This window comes from Ursus arctos, unplaced genomic scaffold (genome assembly GCF_023065955.2).
Source record: "Ursus arctos isolate Adak ecotype North America unplaced genomic scaffold, UrsArc2.0 scaffold_30, whole genome shotgun sequence".
Lineage (NCBI taxonomy): Eukaryota > Metazoa > Chordata > Mammalia > Carnivora > Ursidae > Ursus > Ursus arctos.
Genome location: NW_026622986.1, coordinates 26,601,366 through 26,616,938, shown reverse-complemented (window position 1 = coordinate 26,616,938; position 15,573 = coordinate 26,601,366). Strand labels below are relative to the sequence as shown.

The 15,573-nt window shown below is 43.2% G+C and overlaps 2 protein-coding genes across 18 annotated transcripts in view; one reads left to right on the top strand and one right to left on the bottom strand.

Annotated features, from left to right (window-relative positions):
• CELF2 (CUGBP Elav-like family member 2) overlaps positions 1 to 6,742 on the top strand; it is a 556,236-nt gene extending 549,494 nt beyond the window's left edge. For 14 of the 17 annotated variants that reach the window (XM_044392047.3, XM_057304588.1, XM_026478623.4 and 11 more), the window contains 2 exons: positions 1,283 to 1,454; positions 2,829 to 6,742. In XM_044392047.3, coding sequence (XP_044247982.2) covers positions 1,283 to 1,410 — 128 coding nt within the window. In that variant the 3' untranslated portion in view covers positions 1,411 to 1,454; positions 2,829 to 6,742. Of the gene's footprint in view, positions 1 to 1,282 lie in introns of all 17 variants that reach the window. The other 3 variants (XM_057304591.1, XM_048219338.2, XM_048219342.2) reach the window with 2 other exon arrangements.
• The window catches only part of LOC130542137 (uncharacterized), a 99,608-nt gene continuing 85,628 nt past the window's right edge, over positions 1,594 to 15,573 (bottom strand). Inside the window, exon 3 of the mRNA XM_057304594.1 lies at positions 1,594 to 1,726. Within this exon, the coding sequence (XP_057160577.1) occupies positions 1,606 to 1,726 (121 nt within the window). The 3' untranslated portion in view covers positions 1,594 to 1,605. The remainder of the gene's footprint in view (positions 1,727 to 15,573) is intronic.

Sequence of the window (15,573 nt, the reverse complement as noted above, 5' to 3'; positions counted from 1 at the left end):
TAGTAAAAATCTGTACCACCGTTTTTGCAATACAGCCTGCCGATGAAAAGCTTTTCTGCATTATACCATATGCTCATTTTTATCAGCTGAGAAGGTATATTCTAAAGGTATATTTCTGTCCTTTTCTTCCTCCTCTAGTTTGTAAAGGAATTTTCTCTTTAGCTTTAGACTTTAATAACAGTTGAAGAAGCTTAGTATAGAACCTTCTGAACAGCTGATGTTGAGAACTCAAAATCACCAGAATAATAGCTTCCTTCCAACACCAGAAGTAGGGACAGTGCAAGCTCAACACCTTTACATCGGCATAACCAGAGAAAGCTTTGCGTGTACCCTCCCACCGCCACCCCCAGTGTGAGAGCAAACCATGTGATCAGAATCCCGTTTCTGGGTCTTTGCAGAGCATCACTGGCTCTTTCTCAAAAGCACGCCCTCCCTGCCATTTTGGTGGTGTCAGTACAGAGAAAGATACTGGGAAGTCTGTGAGGTTGGCTCTTAAGCCCTAAGCTGTTCAGACTCTTTATTCTTTGGGTATAATGTAGCAATTTGCAGGCTGTTGAGCGCAATGGAGCTTTGAAAATGGAAGTTGAGATGATAAAGGGCCAGCATTTCCCTTAGGCCCCTAGGTCCCTCTCAGAAAGAACTCCAAAATGTTAAAAATCAAGTACAAATTATCCTAGAGTTAACTGACCCCATCCGGCAGTCGAACCGGTGTGGGCTGTGCAGATACGGATAGAGAACTGGAATGAAAGTCAGGGTCTCCGCAGTGTATCGTTACCAGCCCTGTGTTTACACCTCCGCTGGCTGGGACATGTGAGCCTCTGGGGACCCCTCGAGTCCAGAGTATTTATACCTCTGCCTCCTTGAGCACCACGTATTAGGTACCAGGGGTTCTGTCAGAAGGATTCGAAGGGGCTTGAAACACAAACAGACTTGACTGAAATCAGTAAACAGACGAGGAGTCTGAGAGACTGAGATTTAGCTTTTCACAGAGGAGGGGTTTGTTGTCATGATACCCAATTCCCAGCCCGACCAGCTTTCTTCACGGCTGCTCAGTGGATGTTCCCGGGGGGGCCGTGAAGCACACCCCGTCCATCCACAGCAGACACACAGCGAACTGAGCAGGCTGCTCCCGCCCCCAGGACGTGCACACGCTCCCCACCACGTACTCACACTCTCCAGCACCCCCCCCCCCCCCGCCGCCCTGACGACGTCCTGCTGCGTCCTGTCTATGCTGCTGCCTCTCCATGTTGATTGCCACTGTCCTTCCCCTTGTGTCTTCCAGGCTTTGTTAGCTACGACAATCCGGTATCCGCACAAGCTGCTATCCAGGCTATGAATGGCTTTCAGATTGGCATGAAACGCTTGAAGGTCCAGCTGAAGCGCTCCAAAAACGACAGCAAACCTTACTGATCCTAACCCCAGAGGCTCCCTGCTCTTATTTTAGCTTTCTTAGGGTAAGTCCCACAAGCCAGCCTGTTCTCCACAGGAAAGGCAGAGGAGGACCACATTGCCAACTTTTACCAAGAGAGACGGTTATTTTTACAATAAGGCCTCCATGTCCCCTCCCCATCCCCCCACCCAGTTCGCCATAATTAAAAACTTGGGCTACCTTGTTTCTATCGAGTAAAACTCCTCTTCCAGTTGTGCCACTGTATTCTCCTTTGTTTTGCAATTTGAATCTCCTTTTACTTTTTTGTTTTGTTCTTGTTTTTTGCTTTTTTTTTTCCTAAAGACAAACACACATAAATAAATGACATCTTGAGAATTTAAAAGGCAAACAAAGGCTAACGTGCAATTCTAACTCTGAGACCCCTGGTGCCCCAGAGCACTGCCTGGAGAATTCACCCCTCCTGTCCGCGCCCACCCCCTAGGAGGGCGCCAGCCGTTTAGAGGTTAAGGTGGTGGCCTAGCGCGAGAGAGAAGCCAGGAGAAGCACTTAAAACAATACAAACATCTTTCCACTACATTTGGTTTAACAAGTAGGATTTTATTTTAGGGTTCAAAGAAACATGACATTTATCGGTCAGATTATTACACTGGTTGTCTATTTTGTTATTGTTTTATTTTAGTTTTTAGAAAGGATTACTGTACAAAAAAGATTTAGAGATCTGTTTCTTAAAGCTACAGGGTTTAAAAATAAAATAAAAATGAGTGAAAATACTTGATGTTTCTTGAAAGATAAATTTAATAATAAATAAATAATACATAAATACATAAATAAAAAAGAAAGCCACAGGCCTGTAAATTTTATTTGTAAAAAAAGCATTTCTATTTTTGTACAAAATTTTTACTGCCTCAGAAATAATGGAAGTTATTTATTGCCTATTGTTAACTTATTGGGTACCTAAAGAGCAGTTCTCTGTGCTAGCTAGATCCTTTTGAAGTAGTCTCTAGAGGAATCGTTCTAGGAATAGGCTTTTTTTCACCGTTGAACCCTAGGCCTACAGTTCATGCTTTTCCCTCTTGTTGTTCGTATCTGTCTGACGATTTTGTTCGTAGCTTCCATGATCTATCTAGTTTATAGTTCGGTCGTCTGACTCTCCCCCCATATGTTACATCCGTTGAAACTGGATCCTCCCCCCTGTCCCTCGCCAGCCCCCACCCCAAAACTCCCGGAATCCATCCCCTCTCCTCCTCCGGATGGATTCTCTTGGGGTTCCATTGTGCTGTGGATAAAGATTGTAAGAAATGCAAATTACGGGAATGGCTCCTAGACTCCCCGATGACCTAAGATTTGCATTAGTTTTTCTCCTGCACCCTTAAGAGTGATTTTGTTGCTGCTGCGTAGATTCTGTGTAACTTTTTACTCTCCCTTGTTTTCTCCCTAGACATCTTCATGCCCGTTAGTTCACCGTTTGCCTAGCATGTCCCTGTGGCGTCTCAAAAAAAAAAGTTTCATCGTCCCGTCATTGTTTCTGATGTCTTTCTGACCTCACATCACATTTGGTTCTCCTACTGACCTTTGATCTAGTTTGACCTTTGAAATTTGCATGTGACCTCATCTAGCTATGAATTCTGGGAAGTCAATGTGAAAAACATTGCTGCATTCATGCAAGACTGAAATTTATTATTAGACAAATTAATTATAGAAAAAAAACCTGTGGCAAAAACGTTTCTTTCTTATTTTTTTTTTCTTTTCATAAAACAGACTTGAAAGTATTATACAGGGATTGGCATTCTTCCCGGTCACTGGTAACAATAGCAATATGTGTCCAGGGACACAGAATGTTGGTTTCTAACAGACTACTTCCAAAAACAGTTTGAGAAAAAAACTGTCTGATTTTAAGTCTCTAGAGGTCTGTAATAGTTTTTACATTTTTCAGGCAGTGTAAAGTTTTTTGATAAGGCCATTTTAGGTGGCTCACTTTCTCATTAAGATATATATATAGAACCACTTTTTGTAGATTAGTATAAGAAAAATATTTACCCTGTTTTGGGGCAAATGCTACCTATTTGTGTCACCTTTTGCTGAACTGACTCACAGTTAGACAATCCATGGTTTAATGCACATGAAATTACCTATATTTTATACTGTTTCAATGTACAGGAGAAAGGTTACTGTAAACTGTGTTATGTTGGTGCTTCTGTGAATTAAGTTGTGGTTTCAATCATGAGTCTTATGGTCTTAATGTTCTCTGTTGATAAGACAAGTTTAGAATTGGTTTACTTAAAGAATTTCAAAAAAAAAAAGTTTGCTTAAAAAAAAATTTCATGTGAGGGGGGAAAAAAAACCCTATTCCAGAATAAGTTTTGTGTTGGCTTGTAAAGCATTGATGTCATTTTTTTTTATTGTGGACTATTTAGATGTGTTTGTGTTCAGCAAAATGTGATTTTTTTTTTCTTTTAAAGAAAAACAGTGAAAATATATAGTGCCAAATTCCAAAGGTACTTCCTTCCTAGAGCTTCAGTGTGTTTCTTGTGAGAAGTAATTTGATAACATGGGTATTTTATTATGTGTTTTGTATAAATCCCTAATATTTAAAAAACAAAAAACAAAAAAAAAGGTTAAAAAGTTTGTTAACTTGCTATCCTGTGGTCTTGTTGCCTGAAATTGTTATTGTTTGTTATTTCTCTATGATGTTTTTTGTAAGACATTGTATAAGTGCCCATGTCTCACTTTTTTAACCGCTCTGCACATCAATGCTGTGACGGCAACCTCACGATGTATTTCCTTCATGATATATGGAAACCTCTAAGGTGAGAAAGTTTTGAACTTCTAACCCTTTCTACCCAGAGCTGTCTGGAGCGTTGGTAACTTTTTATACCATTGTCATTTTTGTTTGTTCCAGGGTGTTTCTAGTTTGGAGCCCCCTTCCCCTCCCCCCCATACATCTTTGAGTTTTGTCTTTCCTACTTTTTTTCCCCCACTGGTTGAGATCCAAAAGAAAAAAAACACAAAGCAAATCTGAAGGGAAAAAATAGAGTTTTGCCCTCTCCATTTTAACCCCCTACACCATTTTTTTTTCTTTTAGTTTTATTTCTGGTCATCAAAAAAAAAAAACTAACGTGCTGCTGAAATTCCTTCTCCGGTTTTAAAAACAGTTGATTGGATAGACCTTCTAAGGGGGATGGTAGGTAAGATTCAGCACCTACATTAACCTTAAATTCTAAATGCTTTTGAGACCCGGTGTAGGGGTATGTTCTAGCTCAGAATATTTTCACATACCTTCCAGTTAAATGACTTTGTGATGGGTAGTATTTTGAGGGATTTTGTTTAGTTTCTAATCAGCCACTGTGCTGGGCATTCTCTGATCCCAGGAGATACCTCTAATTAAGCAAGGTATCTGGGGTTAGAAGCTGATAGTCCTTTCTTTCCCTGCCTTTTTGTTAATTTTATTAATTGAAATCATTGAAGGGGGACTGACCATCTAAGTCCAACTCTGTTATCACAGTTACTGACCAAACACCTAGCACCAGACCCTGCTGCCACTCTGTAAAGTGCCACATTACTTTGACTTCGACTTCACGTTGAACAGATCTCTTGCTGTCTTGACAAACCCCGGTGTCATCCCTGAAGCCCCAACACAAACTCCTGCCTTCTTGAAAGCAGGCCCTGGCAGCTTCTTTGTCTCTAAAGGAGTTGAGAAACTGCTGGCTCCCTTTCCTTCCTCCTTTTCCCACTCACTACTCTGTTCAGTTTAATGTGTGTGTGGATGTGATAGCCCTGGGATGGAAAGGACTAGCCTCTAACGATGCAAAAAAAAACACACAAAAACTAAACACAAAACAACAAGTTTCCTTCTTATAGCACATGCACTTACAATGAAATGATTTGTATTATCCTCACACGTGTTTACTACTGCTGGGGCCTTCCTTCATCCTTTGAGGGCTATTTTGTACTTCCTGCAGCCATCAGCTTAATACCAGGAGCCCGCGCACATCTCTCTCACATACAGCATAGGGTGGTTTGTGGACGCACAGCACACAAGAGAACACCATCTGAATTTCAGACTGTCCTCCTCTCCTTTCACCCACCCGCATCTCCCCAAGAGGAGCCTGAGTGCCGGTGACAAGAGGCTCGGGACAGGCACTTCACATTGGGTATTTATTTTGCAGGTGACCAAAATAGTACATTTTAGGGGGGGGGAGTCTTTTTTTTTTTTTTTTTTGCATGTTTGCATTGTTTAAAAGCTGCCCCTCCTCAGAGACAAATTGTCCTTTTACTCACTTTATCTTTTAATATCAAAAGGAAAAAAAGCTGCAAGGGTGCAAAGGGCCTGTGCCAGAAGGAAAAACACACAGGGAAACTGCTTTTTTTAAAATCAAGTGTAGAGAATAGTTGTTTTTACACTAAATTAGAGACTTGTGATAAAATGGCAGTCCTCAAAGGCGTAACAAGTTCATCTTTCTTTCACCATAGGGGTTATAGTTCTTTGGCTTGTGCTACTCTGGACTCATTTTACTGTTTGTTTTTATTATCTTAAGTGCTAATTAACAAGAAGAAATAAAATTTTAAAAAAACCTGTAGTTTCATTACCTTTTTGAATAATGTCATACAAAAAATGTATTTGTGTTTTTTTGTGCTGTGAGAATTGTTTGTAGATTAATAATATCATTTTGTTTAGAATTACAAAATAGTTTTTAAATATTGTCTGAGAAAAGCCAAAGTTAATGCAACCTAGTGGAAACTGTAAGGCCATTTAAGTATTGTTTGTTTTATTGATGCATTTGGATTTTGTTGTTTGATGGAATTTGAGCCAAAAAAAAAAAAAATACGCAGGCTTTCCTATTTCTACAACTGATTGTACTTAACGCATTTTGTACCAGTGGAACTTTTTATACTGGAGATTAAAAAAAAATGGAAATTTTTGTGGCTTACTCTAGTGGGCCCCCTGACAATGACTGATTTCAAGTTTGATTTCTGGTTGATAGAAAGAAAGTTGCTTTTCTTTTGAGAATTAAAAACTTTGGCTTGATTTCTTTTTTCCCTTTGCTTATATCTAGCATTAGAATTTTGTCTTAAAATACAGCGGTAAGTTTCACTTTTTATTCTGTATTGTGCAGTTACACAATAAGGTAATTAGATTTAGAAGTACTCAGTCACTTTAAGTGGATAAATGTATTAGTTACAACTTTAGGGGTTTGCTTTTTTGCTGTTTAGATCAAAGTTTTTTCTGATTCTTCTGTCCTCATTGTGAACATAACCGTGTAGTTGAAACAGTCAAACTTATTTTTGTAACGTATGTTATTGTGTGATGCAGTTTTTTGCTTCTGTCTCCAATATTAAACCATTTTCCTAATACTTGTTTCTCTCTCTGCGTGTTGTATTGTTGGTAGTCATTATATGTTGGTGATACATCTACACACCTCACTGTTTCACGTATCTGTTTTTTTTCTATATGTTGTGTAAAAAGATACAGTCGATTCCACCTAAGTGAATATCTGATTTGGGGAAAGGGGGAAACTGCACACCAGCCACCTTTGATTAATGTACAGCAGCCCATTTTAACCACTGCTTCCAAGATTGCTACTTATTTCTATCGTTCACGTAGATAACTGCCTACAGAGTTGGATTTCCCAAGACCTCTGCCGGTCTTCTGGCCCCACTGGTACCTGTCACCTTCCCTCCTCTCTCCCTCTCGTGGGTGCGCGGATGCAGTTCCTGACGCTCACTACGGCTGCTGCTCTGCTGCGTCACTTTAAGTAAGGGGAGCAGCAGCAGAGCTGGGACCCTTCTACCTCCCCGCACGTCTAAAGGCATATCATTACCAACTCTTCCTAGGAACTAACCATGTTTCTTAAAGAGGTGCGCTCTAAGGGAAGAAACGATACACTGACCTGGTGAATAGAGATGTGAAAGAGTTAAATTAAGTTTACGCGTTCCTATCAATCACTGCCTACATATAGAAAACTAATTCAAATTATTCCTTTTTAAGAGCTGATTGAATCCAAGAGCAGCTTTAATTATTGAAAATAACAGAAAATAAAGGGACTATTTCCAAGTGCTCAAAAGGAAACTCTTACTCGGTGAGGTGGGAGGGGAAGGAGGTAAAGGTTCTCATGCTCACATCTTCATGATACATCATCCATTTCCAAACGAAAGCCAAAAATGCCATATGCGTCCACACAACTCCCTCCTGAAAGAACACCTTGTCCCCACTATCACCCCAACCCCAGTTACCAAAAGAGAACTAAAGGAACAACCATTCCTTGGACACCCTCTGAAACCGAAGCTCCAGGCCCCTCTCCCTTCTCTGCCCATCTCTTATGCTCAGGAATCTGATTGCTCTCCAAGTGCTCTTAAAAGATTCCACTGATGTTTGCTCCCTCTGTCTTATCTCTCCTTCCAACTTTTCAGACGCACAAACTGTCTGACTCAGGCCACCCAGCACCGGGCAGCCTTCCTCCCGCTGCCAATGGGATTTTCCCCGCAGGTGCTCAAGCCCTTCACCCTCTGGTTTCAGCGGCCCCTCTGGCCCCTAGATTGTCTTTTCTAGTCGGCTCAACAACAGAGGGACCTAGTGAGGTGGAGGAAAGGAGGTTCTCCCCCATAGGCCGAACACCTCAGTGAAGTGACTTCCACCAGCTCCAAACCTGCACAGATGGGAGCTGACTTCCTGCCAATACTTCTGCTTTAAATCTCACAGCCTTCATCAGACTGCCTCTGAAAACCCACTGCTTACCTTAGTTGGGAAAGATGGCTAAGGGGGTGGGTTTTTTTTTTGATGGGGGGTTTTGAGGGAGGGAGAAGGGGGTAAAGAGGGTGAGCAATTCTTTCCAAGATGCAAGTGTTTATTTTTAAAATCTGTAAGTAATAGAAGAATGAATGTGTGTGTGTGTGTGTGTGTGTATACACACACACACACGATATATATATGTGCCACCACTTGGCACAAGGCAAAATACTCATGCTAAGTAAAAGAAGGGAAAGACAAAGCCAGTTTTTTGTTGTTGTTTTTTAGAAAAACAACAAAAACCGTAATTCTCCAAAGAAGGGAACAAAAATGCTAGTTCCCTTAAGTACTCATGACTGTAAAGTTGGTCCCTGCTTAAATTCATACTTACCATTTTGATTCTGTAAAATACCGCTGCAGTGTTAGTTAGCAAGGTGTATCTGTTTGCCACCCACGGACCACCTTGGGAAATTACAGGACTGTCAACGTTTACCGTGCTGACGGCAGCCACATGTCTGCCCAGCCCATGACACTTCCCAACAACCCACGGGCTGGGCCTCTTAGCTGGCAGGCTAGGAAACACAGTGAACATCAATGTACTGTGAATCGTTCCTGATAAGTGAATAAAACATTGTGACCAAACAATCAGCTTATTCACTTATCAGGAATCGACTGTTCTGCTACTTCGCTGTTTTCGTTTCTCATCTCTGTTGTAGCTCACTATTTTTGCTGTGTTCTGTTTTCTCCTCTCATGCTTGGGCAAAATCACTGGGAATATTACCTTCATGTGACCATAAAACGTTTATATCGAGTGAAATGATATCTTAACAAAATCTATGCACTTGCTATCAGGAACACAATACTGGATGTGTCTTATATATATTGAACTATATAGTACTCGATTTCTTAAATAAAGCTTAAGAAAGGACTCTGTCGTGTGTAAAGTTAATGTGATCATTTTTCAAGGCAGTGTTTCTAAGGGGTGTTTTTGTTCTTTTAAGTCTTGAGTGATACAGGATATTTTTCATTAAAATTATATCACTGGCTTTATGACTTAATATTCAATAAATTTTCTTTGGAAACAAAATGGAGTGGGGGGAAGTTCTTCCGAGTCCATTTTAGCGAGAGACATCTGGAAAACCATCCCCTTACCTGGTGACCATGGCAAACCTCTACCCAGGGCACAATGGGTAGCAGGAAGCAATCCCTTCATGGCCCAAGCCCCCTGGAAAGCGTCTAGAATCTGCCCTAAACTAGAAAACCCAACTGCCTTTCTGAATGTGATCTCTTCAGGCTCAGAAGAAAGGAGACAAAAAAGAAAGGCAGCTCCAGGAATAATGCTGGTTTGCGTCAATGCTTTTCCAAAGTGATGTGACACTAAAAACTCTCTCTACGCTGCTGGAGCGCAATGGCGGCTCTATTCAGGACTGCAGAATGAGAGAGAGCAAGAGAGGGTGTTTGATCATTCAGGATAAGAAGGGTAAAATTTCAAAGACATATGCGAGGGAGACATCCTACAACAGCTGCGAAGCTTAAATGGGAGTCCTGCTGCTTGGCCCCTTGAAGAAATACTTTTGAAAATTTTCCTACAGGCCATAAGTCTGAACAGAATGGAGCTTTCTCTTGGATTTTTTTGCTTTGGGGTTTTATGTTAGATTTTTCTTGATTAATGTTTGATTCTAAGAAAAACTCCTAAACTTCTACTTGCAAAATGGCACAGACATCCTAATCCTTTATAAAACAAACCTTAGTAATCCCTGATAATGAGGGACGGAGAGAGCATGGCTAATGAAAATCCAGACAATCCGAAATCCTTCCAGTCTCGGCGTCCTCCCAGCCCAAACCTCCTACTCATCAATTTGGCACCAAAACAACTTCTAGTGAAAGTGAAGAATCAGAGAAATAGCCAAGGGTAGTTAAATCAAAGGGTCTAGACAGACTGTGCTTGCTGAAGCCACGTAGTTTGGGGTTAGAAGAAAGAGGTTCTGTTTAAAAAAAAAAAAAAATTAACATTTTGAGAACCATTGCTCTAAATGACCTGGGCTCAAGTGTTGAAAGGCTGGCTACTCACAAAGGTGCCCTAGGAAGTACTTTTTCATCGTCCTGCCTTGGGCATCAGTCACATAGCTAGAAAGCATCTTCTTTTTTTAAGAGAACACAACCAAGGTAATAACGGGTAGGAGAGCTCTGAGGCTCAGTCAGGGAAGAAGGGACAGCAACATATGCCTTTCCATCTCAGCCCCAATTCAGTGGTCCCCCGCTATGGACTCGCCACCCAGGGGCTGCACGCTGGAAGACCTGGCTCAGAGTGAGGCTTGAGGGTCTGTCAGGTGGGAGGTGCTTTAGGGAAAGGCTACATTTCTTTTCACCTTTTTCTATGGGGCAGCAAAGAAACCTGGTACCAACTCATACCTGCCTACATCTGGAGGATGTTTTTAAAAATAAAAAATACACAAATATATAGATATTAGATATATAAACCTAAAAGACTGGTCAATTATAGTTAAAGCCCCAAATAAAAATCCCCTATTTTGAGACTGCATGAACTTTCTAACACGATGCTGGTGTTAAAGGTAGAGAAAACACTTAGAAGCATTCTCTGGTGAGCCATACTGCCTCAGTTTGAATGCCAGCTCTACCACTAATTATCCACGTAACCTCTCCGTGCCTTAACATCATTAGCAAAATAGGGGTTAAAAAAAATACCTTCCACATGAGGTTATTATAAGGATTAATTAAGCCAATACACAGAAAACACTCGGAGCAGGGTCTGTCACATTGCCAGCACTCAGGAAGGTCAACTGGTTAGTAGCAGTGGTATTATCTACCGACACAGCTAAGCTCCCTCTGCTGGCCTGGTCTATTACTCTCTTGTACCACGTGTCCTCTCCACCAACCCCAGAGAGCCCCACAGCTCTCCCTGGGTTCTTGGGACAAATATGGACAAGGAGCAACCCAATACCACAGCTCCTCAAGTAGAGCTCTCTACACTAACAAGGCCCAGAACAGGCTTTTCTCCTCGTGGGAAACTATACATTAGAAGCTTGCCCACCCTACCTTACAGGCTAGCACACCCACACAGTCCTGCCCTGAGCCGAACTAACTCCGAACGACCATGAACTAACTCCATTCTCAAAAAGAGCAACTGATTCCTCTCTCTAATCCACCCCTTCCTACCTCCAAGTGTTACATTTAGGTCTCTCTTCCCCAAAAGAAAAGCGCAGCTATCCAGCTTGGGTCCTAAGTGGGTGTCAAAATCACCTAGAGATTTGCCTGTAACAGCCTATAGGTTCTCTGCTCTTCCAAGGCAAAGCTGTGTCCTCAGCAACAACCAGAATCAAAACAACTTTGACCACCTTGGGAAGAGACGAGGTCAGGGCTCAGAAGCCAGAAGCCTGGATGCAGCCAAGCAGAGATCTTTCTAGACCACCACTACCATCTTCACCCCACCCCCAATTTAACCAAAGGCACTCTGCTTTTGCTTGTTTTATTTATTGGTTGTTTCATGCAGAATTTTATTTAGGAAAAAAACATTTTTCTACTAAACGCACAAAAGATTTTTAAAACATGCTTTAGAAGATGGTAACTCTGAAAGAGGCTTATTGGTACCTAAGCCTTGTGACAAATATTCATTGACTTTGGAGTCATTCTCTCCTTCTTTCTTCTTTCCTCATCTCTTTACCCTTTCTATCTTCTCATAGTTCTCTGTCCACAATGCATCGTAACATTCACTATTTATTGTGCGCTGTTTACACGTTGCTTATGTCTGTCTCCTGAAGCTAGAACATGAGCTCTTTGAAGGAAGAGCCTGTCTCTCATTCATCACTGTATCCCCAGTGCCTCACAGTACCTGCCATATAGTCAGTGTTCAAAAATTCTGGATGGATGGAAGGCTGAATAGGGAGATGAATGACTAGATGGGTGGATGGATGAATGAGAAGGCGGAAAGGAGAGGGTGGCTGGGTAGAAGGGTAAAAGAGTAGGTGGGTAGATAGACGGATGTATCAATGTAGCAGGTGATCTCCCTGGGGCTGGAGAAGAGCATTCCTTACTAAATGGACAATTCAGGAAATATCTGTGGAGAAAGAGGTCTGATTATGGCATGGGTTGAGGATGGTGGAAACTGGAGGCCTCTTGGCAAAAGTCAGGAGCCACTATGGGAGGCCTGGGACATAGGTAGGGACAAAGAAGAACACTCTTCTGCTTGTGGGTCCCAAATATTCAGGCTCTTCCTTTTTGCCACAGGGCTAATAAGCCACTGGGGCCTGAATGGAAGGACATTCCTACCATTAGGTCAAGCCACCTTCGGTGTACTGTTATCTTTTTTTTTTTTTTTTTTTTTTTTTGCTAAATTTTGCACCCTCTCCAAAACATTTTGTATCTAGGGACTGTTCTTAGACAGATTTTTAACATCTAAGAGACCAGAAAAGCTAGAGAACGAAGTACAAATCAATAAAAAACAACTGCGAATAAAGGCATATGACCCTAAGGCATTCCTGAGCAGCAGGTCGACTCCCACGTAGCTACTGTTCAATCTGCCAGGCTAGTACCTTGAGCAGGATGGGGCCGCACCGGCCCACAGGCACTATGGTACAACTAAGTCACTAGAACAGCCTTGAAAAGGCAAAAAGTGGATGCTGCTCCTGGGATGCCACCTAGCTCCTGACATCCAGGAAATGCATCCAGTGATGCGTCCCAACCTGTCAACAGCTACCAAAGAAACAGTGCATAATCAGTTAATCATTCATTTATTCAAAAGACAAGTACTAAGTAGCTACCACATGTGAGGCCCTCTAGGAGGGGGAGGGACTGTAAAGAGAAGTAATGGAAGATCCTGCCTCCAGGAAACTGCCGTAATTAGCACATATGCCAGGTAAGGCGAGACCGTTCAAGTCCAGACAAAACACTGTTTCTGCACAAGACAGTCTCTCCCGTGGCGCCCACATTAAATGATGCGCTGAAGATCCCCAAAGAGACGGCAGCTCTTTCAGGTTTGTTAGTCCTTGGCGGAGCTCAGCGCTATCAGACACAATGTCTCCCTGGCTAGAGCTTAAAGGTCTGTCCCAAAATGGGTGATGGGGGCAGAGGAGCTGGCCCTAAAGTCTTCTATAAACCAAAGTCTCCACCAAGGGCAGAGCTGAGCAAAGTGGCTCCATGTGCTCAAGAGTCGTGTTTACAAACTGGCCAACTATGGCATATCCTTACCAGTCTACAGAATGTGTTCCATCTGCTAATTCCATCTCTTTAAAAACTCTGACCTGAAACAAATGAGAACCTTCCCATAAAGAAAACAATGAGATAGGGAGGGGATTGGTAAGGGGAGACAGAGCCTTGGCGGGAATGAAGGAAGGGGGCTATGGCACAAGAAGATGTCCTACAGAGCTGACAGTGCAGTCACCACCCACCTGTGTGCAGTTCCAGGGTGCACAAGCTTGCTCTCCACCAGTTCCTACTCTGCCCACCTTCCCATCCCACTGTGAGTGTGTGCTCCACCATCCAGGAGCCTCATTCAGCTCTCCGACAGGGCGAGGTCCACCCCTATTCCTAGCAGCAACTGCAGCCCAGACGCCACAAGATGCTGGTGACACTTGCCAGCTTTCCCTGCTATCCCACCCTCGGCACAGCGGGCTTCAGAGAAAAAGAGATTTCCAATTCAATTCAATTTCCCTGTTCCTGGGATGAAAGGGGAGAAAGGCAGCCCCCTCAAGTTGGCTAGAACAACCAAAAAGGAAATACTAGGGACTCTGTCATTAAAGAATGGGACAGGACTGATATCACTAAGATGGTCATAGGTTGTTTAGGTTGTTTCAGACTTCACTCCCTCTCACAAGAACTACTAACAACTATTCATGGACAAGACATCACTGAGAGACTCCTAGAACACAGGAGTGAGGATAAAACACCCCCCAGCACCACAGAGACCAAGACAGACCACATCAGAAGGGTAAGAGGTACGCTCCATGCTGACCACACTGCCCCTCTCCCAGGCCAGCACAGCACAATGCCAAGAAGTCTACTCTGAGCATACGGTTCCTCCAGTGGGAAAACAGAGCCCAGGGGTTCTCTTTTCCCAACCCCACCCCCAACACTGTGGGTTGCTTCATGGGAGCCCCTCCTCTGGTGTTGCCCCATAGGGTATATAAGAGACTCTGTGGGGCTTGATCATGGGGAATCTAATTGTGACAGAGAAGCAGGGACAGGTGTACAACAACTAGCACTCAGCTCTGGAGAGACGAAGTTCCCGCAAGTAAAGCCCGAGCAGTACTGCCAACCAGCGGATCTGCTCTTCTGCAGAACCACATCAGTGACACAGTGTGACCAGGAAACTCAGCTGGGTGTGGGTCTGCCAGACTCAGGTCCTCAAATAGAGTTCCGCTGGCCCTGGAGCCTGGTCTTCCCAAGCCCAGACAGAAGAGCTGATGAACCTCACCCACTATAAAGGATGGCTCCCAGCCCCTCCCAACCAGAAAGCCTATTAGGGAACAGTTAGGAGTTGCCCTCCCAGTCCCACCCAAGCAGGAGAGCTGAGTCATAGCCCCATCTGCTGCAGAGTATGGCCCCCAGCCCCATCTGACAGGAAGAGCCCACAAGAACATCTAGAAGCTACTGCATAACTCAGCAATGCTCAAGCCAGGAGGCAGGTGGGCAGAGCTAAGTATCTCCAGAGCAAAGCCAGGGGTCTTCTTTGGCCAAGGAACCTGGGGCACAGATCAGCTTCAGCCAAGACCATAAAGAGTCTCACTGGCTTTGGAACTGCTTCTCTTGCTATGCGTGAGCAGGAAAACTAATTTATAGCTCTACTTATTGGTGAATACAGCCTTCAGTCTGCCAGACAAGAGAACCTTACCAGGAAGTGCGGAGCCCATCTGAAAACCCTGCTTATGGTGACACTGGAACAGAGAGCACAGCATATGGCTTTCCCCATCTGCACAGCAAAACCAGTAGCCTCACCTAACCAGGATATTCAGTGCACACTCTTGGTCCCCAAACAGCAGAAACCTAATTCATAGTCCCACCTACTGCTGAGTATAGTACCCAGTCCAGACCATCCAGTAAGCCTGACCAAAGGATCTAGGCAACCAAAGAACACATCCTACATCCTTGCTTTGGCAGGAAACCAAGCCAACAGTCCTATCCAGCTATTCTCAGCAAATGGCCCAACCCTCCACTCTAACCTCAGAACTCAAACAGCTCCTTCCCCCCAAAAACAGGCCCTAAAAGCAGGCCCCACCAGCCCAAGGACATTACTGGCAGACACATCCAGAAACCCAAGCTGAATTAATGCATGAAAACTACCCCTGCCAGAGCAAACTTGCAAAACTTAGAGAAGACCACTTACTCATTTGTGCAGATACCAATGGAAGGTATCAAGGATCACAAAAAATCAGGTAAATTTGACACCACCAAAAGAAACGAGTAAAGCTCTACTAACTGACCCTTAAAAAAAATGGACATCTAT